The 16611-nt window shown below is 42.3% G+C and overlaps 1 protein-coding gene across 3 annotated transcripts; it reads right to left on the bottom strand.

Moving 5' to 3' along the window:
• Positions 1-1466: 1466 nt before the first annotated feature.
• On the bottom strand, positions 1467-11465 carry STX16 (syntaxin 16). 3 transcript variants are annotated; one of them, XM_052684107.1, is made up of 8 exons: positions 11339-11465; positions 8086-8193; positions 6798-6938; positions 6133-6295; positions 5109-5200; positions 4734-4877; positions 4152-4232; positions 1467-3381 (listed from the first exon to the last, which is right to left on the bottom strand). In XM_052684107.1, the coding sequence occupies exons 1-8, from the start codon at positions 11417-11419 to the stop codon at positions 3277-3279; spliced, it is 915 nt and encodes a 304-aa protein (XP_052540067.1). In that variant the 5' UTR covers positions 11420-11465; the 3' UTR covers positions 1467-3276. The 3 variants fall into 3 exon arrangements, with proteins under 3 accessions (XP_052540067.1, XP_052540066.1, XP_052540068.1); XM_052684106.1 differs by having other exon boundaries at positions 11285-11463; XM_052684108.1 differs by lacking the exon at positions 11339-11465 and adding an exon at positions 9029-11157.
• Positions 11466-16611: the final 5146 nt, after the last annotated feature.

The raw sequence follows: 16611 nt of genomic DNA, 5'->3' as shown, positions 1-16611 counted from the left end.
TTTCAGGATTGAGACATTCAAAGAATTCTACCAAGTAAAGCCTTTGTCATGCAATACGTTCTGCTATTCCTACTGCTGCAAGGTTAATAGTACACTTCTGTCCTCGAATGTGTAGTACCTTGAAGAAACAAAGCAGTAGGCAGTTGCCATCTAAACCGTGACCCTTCCCTCATTAAGGGCAGCAGAGTCCTAATAAAAAAATAGAACTGACTTTCCCCATCATTCTATCTGTAGTGCAGAAGTTTGACTTGCTTTCTACTAAGAGCAGCTGCAAACATTTGTACTCCTGTGAGCCACAGACCAGCCTTGCCCAGGCACAGCAGTTATTAATCCTCCAGAAATTGCAGGTATTTATAGAATTACATCATTCAAGCAGCCTTGCATATTCCACCATAGTTAATATGTAAAAGCATTATGCATTCCCTGTTTCAATGAGTATTATCTAACTTATTTGGAAAAAATAACAAAGTGATTGTTCCATTTTCTTTTCCATTTCTACAGTTTTGCAGTAGAGGTTAATTCACTGTTACAGTGTTTGTAATACTGTCATTTCCAAATATCCCTAGAATTACTTGTGTTAACAAGGAGTTTATTTTTGTATGCTTGCAAGCAATTTAATGGAGCAATTCTGTACAAGCCAACAGCTCTATAGGTCATTCACACCAGGTGGGGAGCCATGGGTTCTTGTGAGATGCTCTAGCAGCACTGCTCTGTTGGACTCACAGTTTCCCATTGCATTTTGTAAGCTGTCAGAGGTTCAGTACAACCTGGGAAGAGAATCCAGCAACCACAAAGAAGCCTCAACTTGCAGAACCGTACGCCATCTCTCTGGAGCAGCATGCAGAGATGGTTACAGGGCTGGTCAGAAGCAGTCAGTAGGTTCAGGCAGCTGCTGCTCCTGTAACACCTGAGCAGGTAGCAGACAGCCAAGCTACTTCTCAGGTGCAGCGGCTTCTTTGGAAACTGATGCTTTCCATTCTATACTATTCCAAGTAGAGATTATTCTTACAAAGCACTGCATAAGGGTTTATGCTCTAGCTATAAATAATTTAGACTGAATTGCAGCAAACCACACATCTGAAGTGATTCAGAGGCCTAGGTTTTTGTTGTTGTTTTTTTAAATAAATTCAGCTTCAAGTCAAACTAGCTTAAGTCACACAGGACAATTCACACTGGAATTCAACCTCTTATGCAGTGCATGTTAACAAAGTGTATTTCCTTTAACAGAATTTAAATAGCAAATAAGTAGTCATTTACTTCAGCTAAGCTATTTCAAAGCATTTCAATGGGGACTACATGGGATGAAAATCACTTGACAATGCAATTGTGCTGCAGAAAGTTAAAAAAAAAATCAGATATTTGCATGTCACTGCTGCTTTTATTTAATTTTGAAGAATATATGGAGACATTAACATCACAAGAAGTTGCTTCAGCTTACACTATTTTAAGAAAAAGGAACTGACCAATTAGGTTGGAAGTGTTTTATTACTTCTTTGAATCCTTTAGCCGTGATAAAATGTCAAAAGCACCAGTCAAGACAGAAATAAATAACACGTTCTCATGTTAGAAAGTTGCAAATACAGAATATTAAATTATAGCAATATGCTGCTTCACACCAACTGATGTAGCCAGCACACTAGGGAGACAGTAGTTTTACTCACGATCATTGAGAAGATCTATTACCAGAACAGGGGGACTGCACACCCAACTAGAAGCACTTCTTCCACTGATCTACTGTGTGAATTTCAACAAGGGCTTGAACTGGCAGCTTTGGAAGTTCAGCATCCCCTTTGTCTGGAGGTAACACAGTGGTACAAATCTCTTCGCAATAAGCCACAGCTTACATGTTTTTGTAGTCTTTTTCTTTCAGGCCTGTTCCTGCATCGAGTCTGTTTAAACCCACATCTTAGGACCTCCTCAGTACATTGTAAACACAAGTTCAGGGCAGGTGCAACATTAAAATCATAGCACATATTACGAAACTGCACTTCAGGGCATTTGAGCAGAACACCTCTGCAAGTTTATGGGGAGCATTGCATCAGTCAGAAATGGAGGAAATTAAGTTACAGTTTCTTTGGGGGAAAAGTCCATACAGAAGAGCCATATTAAAAATATTAAGGCAAGGCCTCTACAATTGCACACTACTTCAGGCCTGGATTGAAATATGAATCCTCTGTTACATAGATGTTTCTCTAATTCATCTCTTATGGCCTACAGCAAAGTTTTCCACCGCAAGAAGTTAAAAAAATAAACAGGTAATTTTCCACTGAAGGCCTCCTAGGACACATCACTTGCATGGCATCACGGTCAGTAGGAGACCCAAAATGCATCCTTTTCTAGGCAGGCATTTGAAAAAAAAAACTGCTATGGGAAAATGGATCTAATACATATTGCAGTAAAGCTACATATGTAAGACCACGTGTGGACAGAAGTAAAACAAACAGCTTAGAAAACAGCTAAGAGCCAAAAGCCCCCAGAGCAGGTCACACTGTGTACAAAGCCGAGGGGAAATCTCTATTTTTCAGGTTTAACTTCATCACCACTTTGATGTAATGGCAGTACTTTTTTTTTTTAAAGCACATAAAAATGCATGATCTTTCTGGTAAAAAGAAAAAAAAAAAATGTTCTCATGATTGCTCAAGCTCAAAAAAAATTTAATTAGCTAAATGTGTTAAATTACACCAGTGATTAAATCTTGTTATTTACAGGATCATATACTATTTTGATTCTTAGTAATGATGCAATATCTAAATTAAGATCACAGGGATGGAATTAGGCTCTGCCTGTTAAAAGCTATCTTATTCATCTCCAATTCCTCTGAGTTTTCGAGTCTGAAGAAATGAGGTCAGACATTTTCGTGCCTTGTGCCTCAGCTGTAGTCCCATGACTCAGGAACATGGTTTAAATTTGAAGCCTTAAAAACTGGCAGTTCAGAAGACAACATATTCTTTCTCACTGTAACAAACTAATTACAAAACTCACTAATAAATTACAGTTCTGTAGTTATTTAAGCAACGTGTTTCCAAATACCTCTGGACAAGGAACCGAATGATTCATTTGAGAGCATCAGATTTCTTGACGTTCTCCATCTGCTCTTTACCAACACCTCACCAGTCACCAAACTTGAACTTTGAGGAATCCTACAGAAGCATTGCACAGACTTTGTACCACGAGGGCGAATACATTCAAAGGCAGCTTTCTTGAGTGCAGGTCCATCCATTCACATTGGGGAAAAAAGTTCACGTAAACTCCAAAAATAAGAAAATTAAGTGAGACCTAGTGTGACTTTACACCAATAAGAACAACAATGAGGACAATTACTATAACAAACAAAATTAGAATAACAAGCATCTTCCGATTCTTCTTTTGATATTGCTCTGCCTGTAGAAACAGAAAAGAAAGAGTTAGTGCCTCAATTTATGCAAAGATGTAAGCATGGACTCTTCAGCATACTGAAGACATGCACCTCGATTTCTCTTTGCTAACTCCAGCCTGCACCAAAGACCGCAGTGAAGGAAAGCGCAGACTGAAGTCATAGTTATCCACATTAAATATGAAACACTACAGAAAATAATGCATCCTCCTATTGGCTATGCAACCTTACTGAGACTTTTCTGAAGTCCTTGAGAAGGTGCGATGCCTGCACAGGACATGAGCTGCACAGAACGATTGATCTAAAGTGGAACTGAGCTACGCGGACAGTGGAAATAATAAAATGAAGGCACTGGATGTGTGGAAGTCCAAATGGAAAAAGTTGGTAAGATATTTTTCACTCATTGTTAAAAGCTTCATTTTTTAATTGGCATTTTTATTGCAACAGATTCAGCTGTGCATTTTACATTCAATTAGAACTGAAAGCTTTCACTTTGTTTCGGTTCACTCCTTCTTTCTTCTAATCACCTCTTCTCATCCCTCTCCTCCTTTTCCCAGGGAATAAAAATGTAGAGAAAACTCTCCAAAAGCCAAATGAAACTGCTAACAGGAACTAAACTAAACAAAAACTTGCATTTAGTTCTTTTTAAAATCCATAAGCACTGAATTTTTAAAAGGAAAAAATATTAATTCTTCTTTTTTATAGTCTCTGAATAATCATTATTTTTTTATCATTGAGATAACTAGATATGCAAACAGCCTATATTTTACCAGCTTACCTTATGTAGTTGTTTTAAACCCTCTTCAGTTTTGATACACGACTGTTCAACATTGTAGTCAATTCTATCTAGAACTGTTCCCTAAATGAAACAGAGAGAAGGATCAAGCTGAACCTAAATAAACTTTGAAAAGATTGTGGTTATGAGCAGCAGAGTAATAATGCTTACAGTAAACAGCTCATTAGAAGATCTAGTTGGACTATCTTGAAATGACCTTCTTGGCTTATTGCCTAACTGGCAGCTCTGTCACTATCTCAACTCACAGCCTTTAGTAACTGCTATGACCCAGGTCAGGTACTTTTGGCTGACATATTAAACCTAAACTTTCTGGGGGAAATAATCAACAGCATCTGGAATTCTACATTTCTTCCTAGTTTAATACCCATAAATGGTTATTTTTTCTTCATTAGCTCATTTTCTTACAGATTACAGACAGAGGAAACTTTAGCCTGAACCAATTAATTTAGGAAAGTGAAAACATGATATTACAAGATGAAAACATCGTATTACAACACAAGGAGCTGAACCAACGTAACGCTACGCGCGGTCTCCCATGCCTCACTGACACTGGTGCTGATGTACCTGTTCTACTATCATTGCTCCCAGGTCCCTAAATATTTCATTGAGATCAGAGATTGACTGAACAATCTGACGGATTTCTCGTTCCCGCTCTTCCACCAGCAATGTGTTTTGCTCCACCAGTGCTAGTTGGTCATCAGTAAAACCCTGTTGAAAGAAAAGATTTAATTGCTGTTTATGTGTTCTAGAGTGAAAACGTTAGCAATAATTAGCAATTATAAGATTTCACAACGTAAGGTTCCTTTTGGAATTTCAATAGTAGAAAACTACTCAAGAAAAATCTTCCTGTACATTACAAACAGAGTTTTAGGGTCACTAAAATAACTTGGAAACATAAGAAGCTTCTTTAAATTGAATTTGCTTAATATCTTAACTTACTCTGTCATAAAGTGTATCATCCTCCCCATCATCCATCAGTGGGACTGAGGTGTCAAAGAAGTGTTTGGATCTTTCTTCTCTACTCTTCATGCCTGTGAAAGACAAACTGTGTTGGAGCACAATGGACTCACGCTGAAGTCAGTCGGATTTTCTGTCACCCTTCAAAAGCTGTAGGTAGGAGAGTATTTTTCCAACAGCTTTTGGAGGAAACGTGACACATATGAGAGAGAAAGAATGAGGTCTGAAGCAATAGGTAGAAAAGCATAAGAAAATCCCTGATAAATGACAGTGTCTAAATTGTAACTGTCACATAAGCTTACTGCTTAAAGCATAACAAATGCAACCACGCTTACAAGACAGATTAACACAGTGATTTCAAGTCATTATGCTCCATGAAGTTAAAGAGTAAGTAAGCTAAGAGTCTTAGAGTATGATCACTCTGTATTCTGTGTGAACAGAACCTTCTGACTCTCATTCCACCTCTACCATTTAGAGCACAAGAAGAAACTGCAGTACCACATCTGAAGATCAGTTATTACATATGAAGTTGAAATTACTTTGCCAAAAAACCACTGAATATTAGACTTGAATCAGAATAATCCATTTCCAAGCTGCTTAAAGTTGCAGAACTTTATCACAGACCCGTTCTAAGGTTTCATCTATCACAAACTACTGATCAGCAGCAGGTATCATTCTGAAAAACAACAGCTGCCCCACCAGCACAACAGAAGTAGCTGGGCAGACCACAATTTGAGAAGTGATAACATGTTAAGAGTGTAAATGGCTGAAACACACTGCTTTCATTGATGAATCTAACTGGTATTTTTGCTTTAGCAATATGAAATAGAGAGGTAGAGGCTGTGAAGCAGAAATTGCTGAATTTGATCTCCACCCTATTATACCTTTTGTGGTCCAGGGAATATCCCTTAACTTCTCTATACTTCCCTAAACAAGAAAATAAGCACGCCTTAATTAGTGCTCTCCACAACCAGTGCCCATGCCTTACTGTGTCTTTGATGCTTACGTTTGAGATAGTCAGACTGTGCATGCCTGAAGTTGGTGGAGAGCTCCTGCAGGGACTGTGCTAAGGAAGACACTACATTCCTGAGAACACGTGCCTCTTGTTCAGTGCAAGTCCGTGACCGGCTCTGCAAGACCTGCACTGCTCTCTGACATCTGTGAAATAACTGAGAAAACAATTCAGTTAGTTAAAAACATACAGCAACTCATGTCTAAATGTCACACTGAATTTACTGTTGCCCAGTGCAATGTTTAAAAGGACACAGAAATACAGAATATAGATGAGAAACATAAATCTAACAGGATAGCACAGTAACACAGGTACTTCTGATCAAAGACATTTGCTTCCTTGAAACTGCTTGGACTGAAAGCCATAGAATGTCTTTGTGTATTTCTGCGAGGTAGCTGTAAACATGATTTAATTAAATCTCCCATCCATTCCAAGACAGAAAAGAAAACAGGCAAGTAAAAATAGGTCTGCAGGGGTGGGAGTGTTAAGTCACTCACTCAGAGCTCACTGAGATGGTCAGCGCAGCACCAAGCTAAGAGCCCAGGGCTTCTGGCTCACTGACTTGGAGCAATGTTTTACCCCAAGGAAACCACTGCCTCACCATGATGTCTGTTACAGATACATCAGTCTGTAGGTTCAGAATTGAAAGTACTCTGTACCTGTGTGATCTCTTGGGTTGTTATTTCTATTGCACGTTCTTCTTCACTGCTGTCATCTAGTGTTGGTCTGTTCAGATGTTTATCATGAAGACTGGCTAATTCTTTCATCTTCTGTTTCACCCTGGCAATATCATACTGAATCTAAAACAGCAAACACAACAACAGGGAAAGGAAAGTGAGTAATGCTTCAGAGAAAAGCTTCTGACAAATGCCAAAATATAGAAAGTAATCTCTTAACAAAAAACAGACCAAAGATCGTTAGAAAAAACCAAAAATCCACAAAAAGTTCATCTCTTCCTAACTGAAAACTTATCTGAATTCATCATTTTTAAACCTCCGCTTGTTAAGATGCCAAGACTGCTCTTCTCAAATATGCTTTACTGAGTTGCAATACGACACTTATCATTATATAATATAGTAAGAAAAGTTTAGCCAACTTCTGAAAATGTAAATAAAAATTCAGGTCACACCTTCAAACTCTGTCAAACATGCCACAGACTGAACTTAGTTAAAGCTAAATGATGTGCTCTCAAACTAGCCATGAAAATAGATCTGTAAGAATGATTACTGTCCTAGTAAAAGTGATCACCTTTCTGCACACAAAAACCAATGAGATCATGTTCTGAGAGGACAATTTAAATGGTTTTTCTGTAAGTAAAGTAGGAGCCTCGCACTCCAAGTACTGGAGAAGATTCTTAACTGGATGTCTTCAGAACAATTCCCTCACATTTGTCTAAATAGTTCAAGAACTTGCAGCTCATCTGTACCTCACAAGCAGGAGAGCTTTGTTAGAAGACACTGAAGAGTCTTCTTTGCAAGTAGTAAGCTGCTATTCTATTCAATTGGATCCCTCAATGTGTTTAATCAAAGCCTATAGAAAGCATTCCATCTTTTGTCCTCTCCCTTCAAAGTCTCCATCTGAGAAGAATTCTGCTGTGCTGAGAGCTTCAGGACCCTTCCTGCAGCCTCAAGTCGAAATGCTCAGCGATAGCACTATCTGTCCTGCTGGTTCAAGTGCAGTACCAGCACTGGGCTCTCACTGATGGAATCAGCTCAGTTTTCAGGAATTTCTGCTCCAAGACCATCTCCTTCATTTCATTGCAATACATACAGGAAATAAATGACATCTTGCCTGATATTTTCTCTGAACAGGAGTGGCAGAAGTTAGAAAAAACACAGACCTTCTAATACTTCTATTGTAAAACTTACGGCGTTGGCAACATAACTAACAGCAGGAATACATTTCTACATGAAAACAACTCAGCGTTGGGTTTGCCATCCAACTTACTTCATCTGCTCCATCAACCCATTTGGGAGGTAAGCGCTTTGTTACACCAATTGCTGCTTCGGGATCTAAACTTATTCCTGACACCAGGGCCATACGATCATCAGCAAGCTGCAGAAGATAAAAGAAATATATTCTTAGAAAGAGACAGCAAATCAACATTACTCAAATTAGATGGCAGTTCTTGAGGAAAAGTGCTTGTGTGCCTTTTCCTCCCATAAAAAGGAACTTCAAGCATGTGTTTGCATGTGATGCAGATATAAATTACTGAAGACAGGCACACTGCTGTACAGCAGCACTGTAGCAGTTGCAGAGGGTATGCTATACTTGGAGACTATTTTGGAGATAAGAATCCATTTTGTAGATTGAAGTACTAAAAGGTTATAAATGAAACTGGGAGACATTATCAATTTTCTCAGGTTGTCAGTTGAAGCCAGCTTTGTAATTCCAGAGATAACTTCATCTACTGCAGACAGAAAGAAGTGATACTGCTTAAACATATCTAATTACTGCACTGCCCATTCTTCCAGATTTCTTATTTTTCTCCATCAGCCCCAGAAATCTTTGTGGCTCTCCACCTCTTTTATAAACCAGTCCTTCCTCCTTCCTGAGCAATTGTTTACTGAAAGCCTGTTCTTTGTCCTCAGCATTGTCTCCTGACCAGAGTTTATATAATTAATGCAAAGCATAAAGTATTGTGAATAGCTTCACTGTATCCTGCATGGATACAAAATGTCAAACTAGATGACATGTATATACATATAAATGTGGTACTGTAATTTCACAAAATGCCTGTCTCCTCTTGGCAGCCTTGTCAGACTGTACAGAAGTACATCTCCTCCTATATAATGAAATGGAATAAGCTAGCACTGTAAAGAAAGGAACATTTTTGCTCAGTGATGTGTGCCTGATGCAGTGTGACAAAATAAGATGTGATAAACAATACCTCATCCAGCTCCTGAAGTGATTTGTGGATCCCATCAGCCCCGTCCAGTTAGAGACAGCGAAAGGTAAAAGAGAAAAAAGACACAGAGGACACACACAGGGTATGGTCAGTTGGGAAAATACTCGTAGCCTGGTGTGGTTGTTTTAAATACATAATTGTTTACAACAAATAAAACAAATGGACTTTTAAAACAACACTATTCAATAACAAGTACAATACCATGATATATTTGAGACAGCCTTTTGCCTGGAACACAAGCTTTTCAGGTTAAAAACTGGTTTGCAAAAATTTCTGAGTGAAATCACTGAAATATAGCCAAACACGACAACGAGAGCAACTTTACTGCAGTGTTTAACATCTGTGGGTGAGTTGAAGGTTTCACCGATTGGAGAATTACAGTTCTCCAAACAAAGTTTACAAACCATACAAACTTTGTAAGACATTTATCAATAAGCACCTCAGTTACCACAAGATAAAACAGACAGCAAATGGCGAAAAGCAAAAGCAAGTGCGGCATATGCTCCCGCGTGCAAACACTTCAGTTTCAGGTAGCATCAGTACACGTGTGTGCAACACATCTGCAGCTCATCACTCCTTGTGCTGCTGGGGTGTGTTAGCACGTGAGAACTAAGACAAGGACAGCACACTTGTGGTCTGCCAAAGCAGCGAGCTTCAGTTAATGACCTCTGCTACCCTGCACTCAGCTTCTCAAGTACAGCTGTACTGTTAGGGAAGCTACTTCAGTTAGCTGAGCTTAAGGAGTGGCTGACTGTCAGTGTGAGAACACAACTCCCAAGGCAGGAAGCTGCTTCTGACACAGTGCCCTCATAATGAAGTATTTCTTCAGGAGAAGCTTGGAGAGCAAACGAAGACCAGCCCAAGCACTACGAGCTACAGGCTGCAAGACGGCCCTGCTGGTGTGCAGCAATCCTGGGGACAGCGCCCAAACAAAAAAGTAATTAGCTATTAGCTATAGTGATAAGCACCTCAGAAACACAAAAGTGAAGAGCTCACATTGACATCTTCGCCCTGCTCACTGTGTTTACAGGAACTTGGAAGTGTGCACAGTTGAGCCTCTGATCAACCCCACCAGCTGCTCAAGCCAGGACCAATCCCCAGCCACTTGGCTTTGGCAGCATTGGAACGAGCATCAGAAAATGCTTTGGTTCATGTTAACAAACATGAGAAATTAACATTTCATGCAAATGCTACATGTTACTGTGCTCACTGCAGTTCCGCTGCTCAGCAGCCTGCATGCATGCAGCTCTTGTTTTCTATTAACATTTATAAAATTCCAATGATCAAAAATGCTATCGATATCGGCAAAATAATCGTTAACAAGAATCAAATGCAGTGTCAAATTAAACACTGCAATACACATTGTTATTGATGCTGCCTGGTCTGTAAGTAAATTTAATACACAGCTTGTATAGATACAGGTGTAACTAAATGGACAATGAATAAAGACCGCTGAATGCCAACTCATCAGCTGAAATCAATGCAGTGGAATGAAGCATTGCTTTTCCCCTGACCAAAAACGCATGAATGCAAAGCAAGTAAAGGAGATGAGACTGCTGGCAGACATTTACTGGACGCTGTTCCAAACAAATGATACATTTGAAGAAGCAGCTTAAGAGCCCAGAAAGCCGAGCTGTCCAGCAGCTTCAATGCTATAATCAAAAGTTTTAAGCATTGTTCAAATTTCCCCCAGGAAACTGCTTTGGTAGATGCCTGTTTTGGGAAGTTATTCTGAAAATTCTGGTCTTCCATGTTCAAGTTTCCCATCGCAGTGCGACCAGCAAAACATACAAAAAGTCACAGAAAAGGCCACAGAGCGATGGCTTTTTGAAGGCATCACACCGGCACCTCCTGGCCACCGCACACACGGCCTCACAGTTTTCCTCGAGGGGAAAGGTGTCGGGTGTGAGGAGACACTACGGACACACCGAATAACCCACAGCACTGCATTTAACGGCGCCCACACGGAGGCGAATAGAAGAGTTCCGCTCCCCGGAGTAAGTTTGGTTTTTGTCACCGGAGAAGCATAAAGAAATCAGTGGGCAATGACCTCCCGCGAAGGCCAACGGCGCTTTGGGCGCAGCGCTCGCGGAGGGACCCGCAGGGATCGGCACGGAGCTCTTCTGTTCGCCCTACACGCGGGGAAGGCGGGGGGGGGGGCGCGGAGCAGCGGGCACGGCGCGGCCGCGGGCAGCCCTCGGCGCAGCAAGGTACATAGGATGAAGGGAGGAGACTCACCGCAGCAGCCATGCTACGTGAATTCAGAGGGCTGGAGGAGCCGTAACTACTCACTTGCTCGGCCAGCAGCTGCCGGCTCTGCACCGCGTTGTTCCGCAACAACAAGAACGCGTCGGTTAGACGCCGGGTGGCCATGGCCGCCCGCCCGCCCGGGGACCCCCGCCCCGGGGCCGCTCAGCGCCAGTCCGCCGGGCGCGGGGCCCTGGCCGAGCCCGGGGCCTGCGGGCAGAGGCCCGCTCAGAGAGCGCGGGCAGAGCCCCCCGCCGCCGGCCGGCCCCCGGCCCCCTGCATCCCCCCGGATCCGTCGGCGGCCCCGGCCGCGGCCCGGCTCACTTCCGCGCGGTGCATCGCTCCGTCGTTCCGCCGCCCCGCCCGGGCCCGCAGCCGCGCACAAACGTTCCGCCCTTCCGCCTGGCCCGTGCCCGAGGGCGGGGCGGCGGAGAGCGCCGCGAGCGGCGCGGGCGGCTGCCGGAGGCCCTCGGGACGGAGCGACCCGCGGCTCCCGGCCCTGAGCGGGCTGTGGGAGGGCAGCGGAGCTCCGCGGTGGCCCTGCTGTGACCAAGGACGGGCGTGGCGGCCTGCGCGCCCCGTGCCGGGCTCATGGCACCAAGCTGCCTGGCCCTGCCTGGCCCTGCCCCGACGGCCGCACTGATAGAAACGCCAAGAGCCAAGAGACGCTTCCCCGTTAATTTATTCTGTGCTTTTGCTTCTCGCTGCTTTCAAGTACCCTAAGCAAGCACGGTTTGGGTTCAAAATAAAATACTGTAGAATGACCATTTTGATTCCACTGCTTCTCTTCTCTCATTTTTCTCCTCTGAATCCCCACCACTGCTCAAAATTTGCTTTGCTTTCAGTTAATTTTCCGTTAAAAAAGCAACTACAAAACACCCCATCTTACACAAGTCTTTCTGTCAACTCTGACCATCAAAAAATCAGCGCGTGCTCCCAGATGGACGGCCCATTTTCAAGGACAGCTTTGGGTTTGACTTCCTGAAGAAGCTTTTCGACAAGGCTGACCAAAATGATTTATTTTATTTGGTTTTTTTTTTCCCACTGCTTTTTGCTCTTCAGTGCCATCAGCTCCACTGCTGCATGTTGGAATCATAGAATCGTTAAGGTTGGAAAAGACCTCTAAGGACATTGTGTTCAACCACCAGCACACCCTGCCATGCCCTGACCACGTCCCTCAGTTCTACAGTACTTGAACATCTCCAGGGACGGTGATCAACAGCTTCAATTCTCACCCAAATAAAACAAGAATTACTGTTTCCACGTATGGAAGGAGCAGAGGCTGTAATCACAGCCCCATTTTCTGAAAATGTTGCCCCGTTTTATTGAGCCACTTGGGCAGACCTGTGCAGTGAGAAACAGAAAGAGGGATCTCTTTGCTGCCATGAGGCATCTGGGGAGTTTTCTCAAGCAGACTTCTGCTCAGTGGGAGAGACCCAAAACTTGGAACTTAGCAAGGAAATAAGCTGCAGCCTTATGAGGATCACCACACGCATTTCATTTTTCGTGGTCTGGTGAAATGTGTTTTCACTTTGGCTGCCTTACAGAGGCTTTAAAAATACATGTATACGCTTCATTTCTTCATGCTAATTTTTAATCTACTGTAACGATTTTTTATTCTGAGAGCAGTTTCAGTTAACGATCCTCCAGCCCTCTCTTGGCATTGCTGCTGTGGCTGTAAGTGGAGTGGAATTTCACGTGCACCCAGAGATCTCTTAGTTCTGGATGCGTACAGAGAGAAAGCTGGTTGGGATCTGTCACTTGGAGGGATGGCATTGTGAACCCCATGAGAAGCCTTCTGCCCCTAATAGGCTGGAAGTCAAGGCACAGCGGTCATTTACATCTTTTAGTTGTTTTCTGACAGTTTTCTAAGCTTTGAATGTTGGGCAGGCTGTGAATTGAAGCAAAGGATATAAAAAGCATTTGGGACTGATACACAGTGGGATAAAACTCTGTGAGGAAGCAGTCCAGAGCTAACTCAGTGAGTAACCACTTCAAAGTGTTACATTAGGAAAAAGCAAAGGGACTGGAAGGAATGGAAAAAAAGGATTAATCAAAGAAAACTACATCTTAGAAGCTAGGAAGTGTAGGCATAAAGGGAAATCTGCCAGAAGCAAAGCTGAGTTAAACCTCGCAAAGGAAATTAAAACAAATAGCAAAATGTTCTTCAGGCATACAGAGCAGGAATTGAAGTAGGGAAGAAACAGAGGTGATGACAGAGGGAGAGGCAGGACACAGATGAATGCATAATATATAGTGGAAATGTACACAGAGGAAATGAATGCATGGAGATAGGAATTATCTCATGCAAGTGGAACAAAACATAAAGATCATAATGGGACGATAATTTCTGACCCAGACACCTAGCAGGACTCGCCTGTCAAGAATGTATCTGGCTACATAACAGCATCACTGCAGGGGCAGCAGAACACAGTGTGAGAGCAGGAAAAATTGTTCCAGAATTTAAATAGGGGAAAAATGATTCAAGCCTGATCCCACTAACGTACAGGACTTTGGGATAAAGTTAGCAGGGAAGAATAATACAAGATATGATGACAGATAGAAAAGAGTTGAAATATGACATGCATTTACTGAAGGTGGGTAGTGTCAGACCAACCTGATTGGCTCTGTAATTAGTTTTCTAGACAGAGAAAAGCTGGTAGGTCTGACCTGTCTGGTGATGAATAAATGTAGACCAGAAATTGGAAGATATTTAACCTTCAGAGGACTGAGGTCACTTTACATCTTTCCTGCATTATTCAAGGCAAGGGCAAACCACTGCATTATAAAGTTGCACTCAAACCATTCATAAAATTGATCATATTTTCTCTCCCTAAGACAGCACCTATCCCTACATATATCTTTCTGAGCATAAAGTACTAATATTTCGGCTGGTGCTTCTTAGTGCTGGAATTCACTGCCATATATTTACTGCTGCCCAGAGTGCTGCCTCTTTCTTTGACCTCTGAACTGCTTTTTTAATGCCTGTTCTGTTCTGCACTTCTTAATGAGCAATGGGATAGCAGTGCTGCATGCATGCACACATTCCTGCACCCACTGCCTCCCACATCCAGGGCCTAATCCAAAATGGTGGGAACTTTCTGTTTGCTACCGTAGCATTTGGATCACGCTTCCAAAGGGAGGCAGAAATAGTCCGGATTTCAAAGTTCTATTTTGGAGCGGATAGCTAAACATTTCTTTTTAATGGGAAGATAATCAGAGCCATATTTCAAAAACCAGCTTTTGAACTATGACTACAAACTCCTTTCTCTCCATCCAGTTCCCGGCAGAAGGATCTCTGTATTCCCCCTCTTCAGCTACTGAGGCTAAATCAAGGGCAAACAGGCCCTGTGCTTCATTGGTCAGATGAAGGTCAGCCCCCACGACATTTTATCTTGTGTAATTGAGTAGATACATGGAGGAGGTGAAACACTGCAGTCCTTGGAAGCCCCAGCAATAGGCTTGTGCCAAAGGTAGGATTAATGGACCATTAAATGTATTTTGCCATGGCAAATCCCACCGTCCTTGTACAGCTGGGACACTTGGCTGCCAGAAAATTTCTACAGGAAAGTTTCTATATTACAAATTGGCAAAGCAGCTGGGTTAGCTCTGTCATCGCTGGAGATGCTTTTTCTGCACGGGAATTGAGGAACTCCTGGCAAAATGGACAACGTTATTGCCTTTATCCTGCAGCAGAATATTTGCAGGTTTCAAAGCTGTCAAACTCGCAGTTTCTGGAGTGTCACAGCAACAAGATTTGTTTTGCCGGTGAGCTGGGAGCCCCTGAGTTTTGGCACAGGATGTGATTCTGACGGCCTCTCTGTAGGTGGTGCTACAAGGCAGTGAGATGAAAGATATTTTTAAATTTCGGTGCCTTGGTTTCTTACCAGCTCCTGCCAATTGAACTTTCCTAAAGAAAATCAGACGTAGTTTCCCATAATTTCTCTATTTTGCTGTCCTATAATCTAAATGCACCCCGTAGAAATGCAACAAAGGAGAGCTGCTATTTTCTCTGCATTCAGGCTGTTCACATTATGTGCTCCTCCTGGAAATGTACAGTTGAACAAACTGTCTTTTCACCTTGATCTAACTTGACTTGAAAATTTAACAATAGAATGAAGGATACAAGTAAAAGGAGAAGGTCTGAAAAAGAGAACTTGGGGGCCATTCAGAGACCTTAAGGAATGAATATTTAATTATGAGGGGAAGGAAATTTATGTCTCTAAATGAGCTCTGTCCTTTGCCATACACTGAAATGTTTCCTCCAGTTCAAGTTCCTCGAACTGAGTTTCCTCATCTGCACATGAAAAAACGGTAGAAAGGATTCTGCAAAGGTACCAGAACTAAACCCCTGCTGCTGAAAGTAATTGGTCCAGGTGGGGTCAGGACTTATTTCAGTCTGGGCAGTCAGTGAAGACTGCTGTGTCTGTTTGGAGGGATGGGAGGAAATTTGTATTCAAAATTCAGCAGCAAAAATTACTGCTTGCAGGCAGTAATATCCCATATGTAATAATAGAGGGAACCTTGTTCAAAGGCAGGTGTGAGAGTTACAGCCTACGAGCTGCCACCCCAGTCTTGTGACAGGCCAATAACGCTGTGGTACTTAAATAATGGAGCAACTCTGTCATCTAATATTGTGCAAAATTCCTTTCCTTGGTTGGGCACTGTATTAAATGTTCGGTGTCACTACAGTGTCAGGTCAGCTCTGTAGCAAAGATAAAGGATTGCTCTTTATAGGCATCTGTATTTTTGATTATCCTAATCATCTCTCCAGGAGTCACGTGAAGATAACGTCTTAAACTGATGTATCTAATGACAAAATTTACCACTGGGCTCTTTCTTCTAAGATATATATCCAAACATTTTCGATCAAGGTGGCGCTCCTAGATGTCCTGGGGGAATGGTTTAGCTGAGCAAAAGTTTTGGGGTTGGATATACAGCAGTTATACAGCAGTTATATGGTGAGATGTCCATCTGCAGACACAGCAGCATGGAGGTAAGAAGCTTCTGTCCCCTAGATGTTTGCTTGACCATAGCAATTTGGGTGGTACATAGCTCTGCCAGTCCTTCCCATGGGCATTAGTGCAAGTCAGTGGCTTTACCTTCTGCTGTAGCAGCTTGCCTTGAGAAGCAGAGGTGCTAAAGTGCTGAAGGTGGTTTGCTTGAGCCAGACTGCAACTCCAGCTTTGAGATTACAGCAGTGCCATGTCTGTAGTAAGAGAAGAGGGAAATAATACATTTCCATGTTGTGGCAGAAGCCCGTTGTGCTTCAAAATAAATTCCTTGTGCACACAAATAAATTACACTCAAAATAAGTA

Source organism: Tympanuchus pallidicinctus, unplaced genomic scaffold (assembly GCF_026119805.1).
Source record: "Tympanuchus pallidicinctus isolate F22 unplaced genomic scaffold, pur_lepc_1.0 scaffold20, whole genome shotgun sequence".
Lineage (NCBI taxonomy): Eukaryota > Metazoa > Chordata > Aves > Galliformes > Phasianidae > Tympanuchus > Tympanuchus pallidicinctus.
The sequence above is the reverse complement of the archived record's forward strand: the minus strand, read 5'-3'. Positions and strand labels throughout refer to the sequence as shown.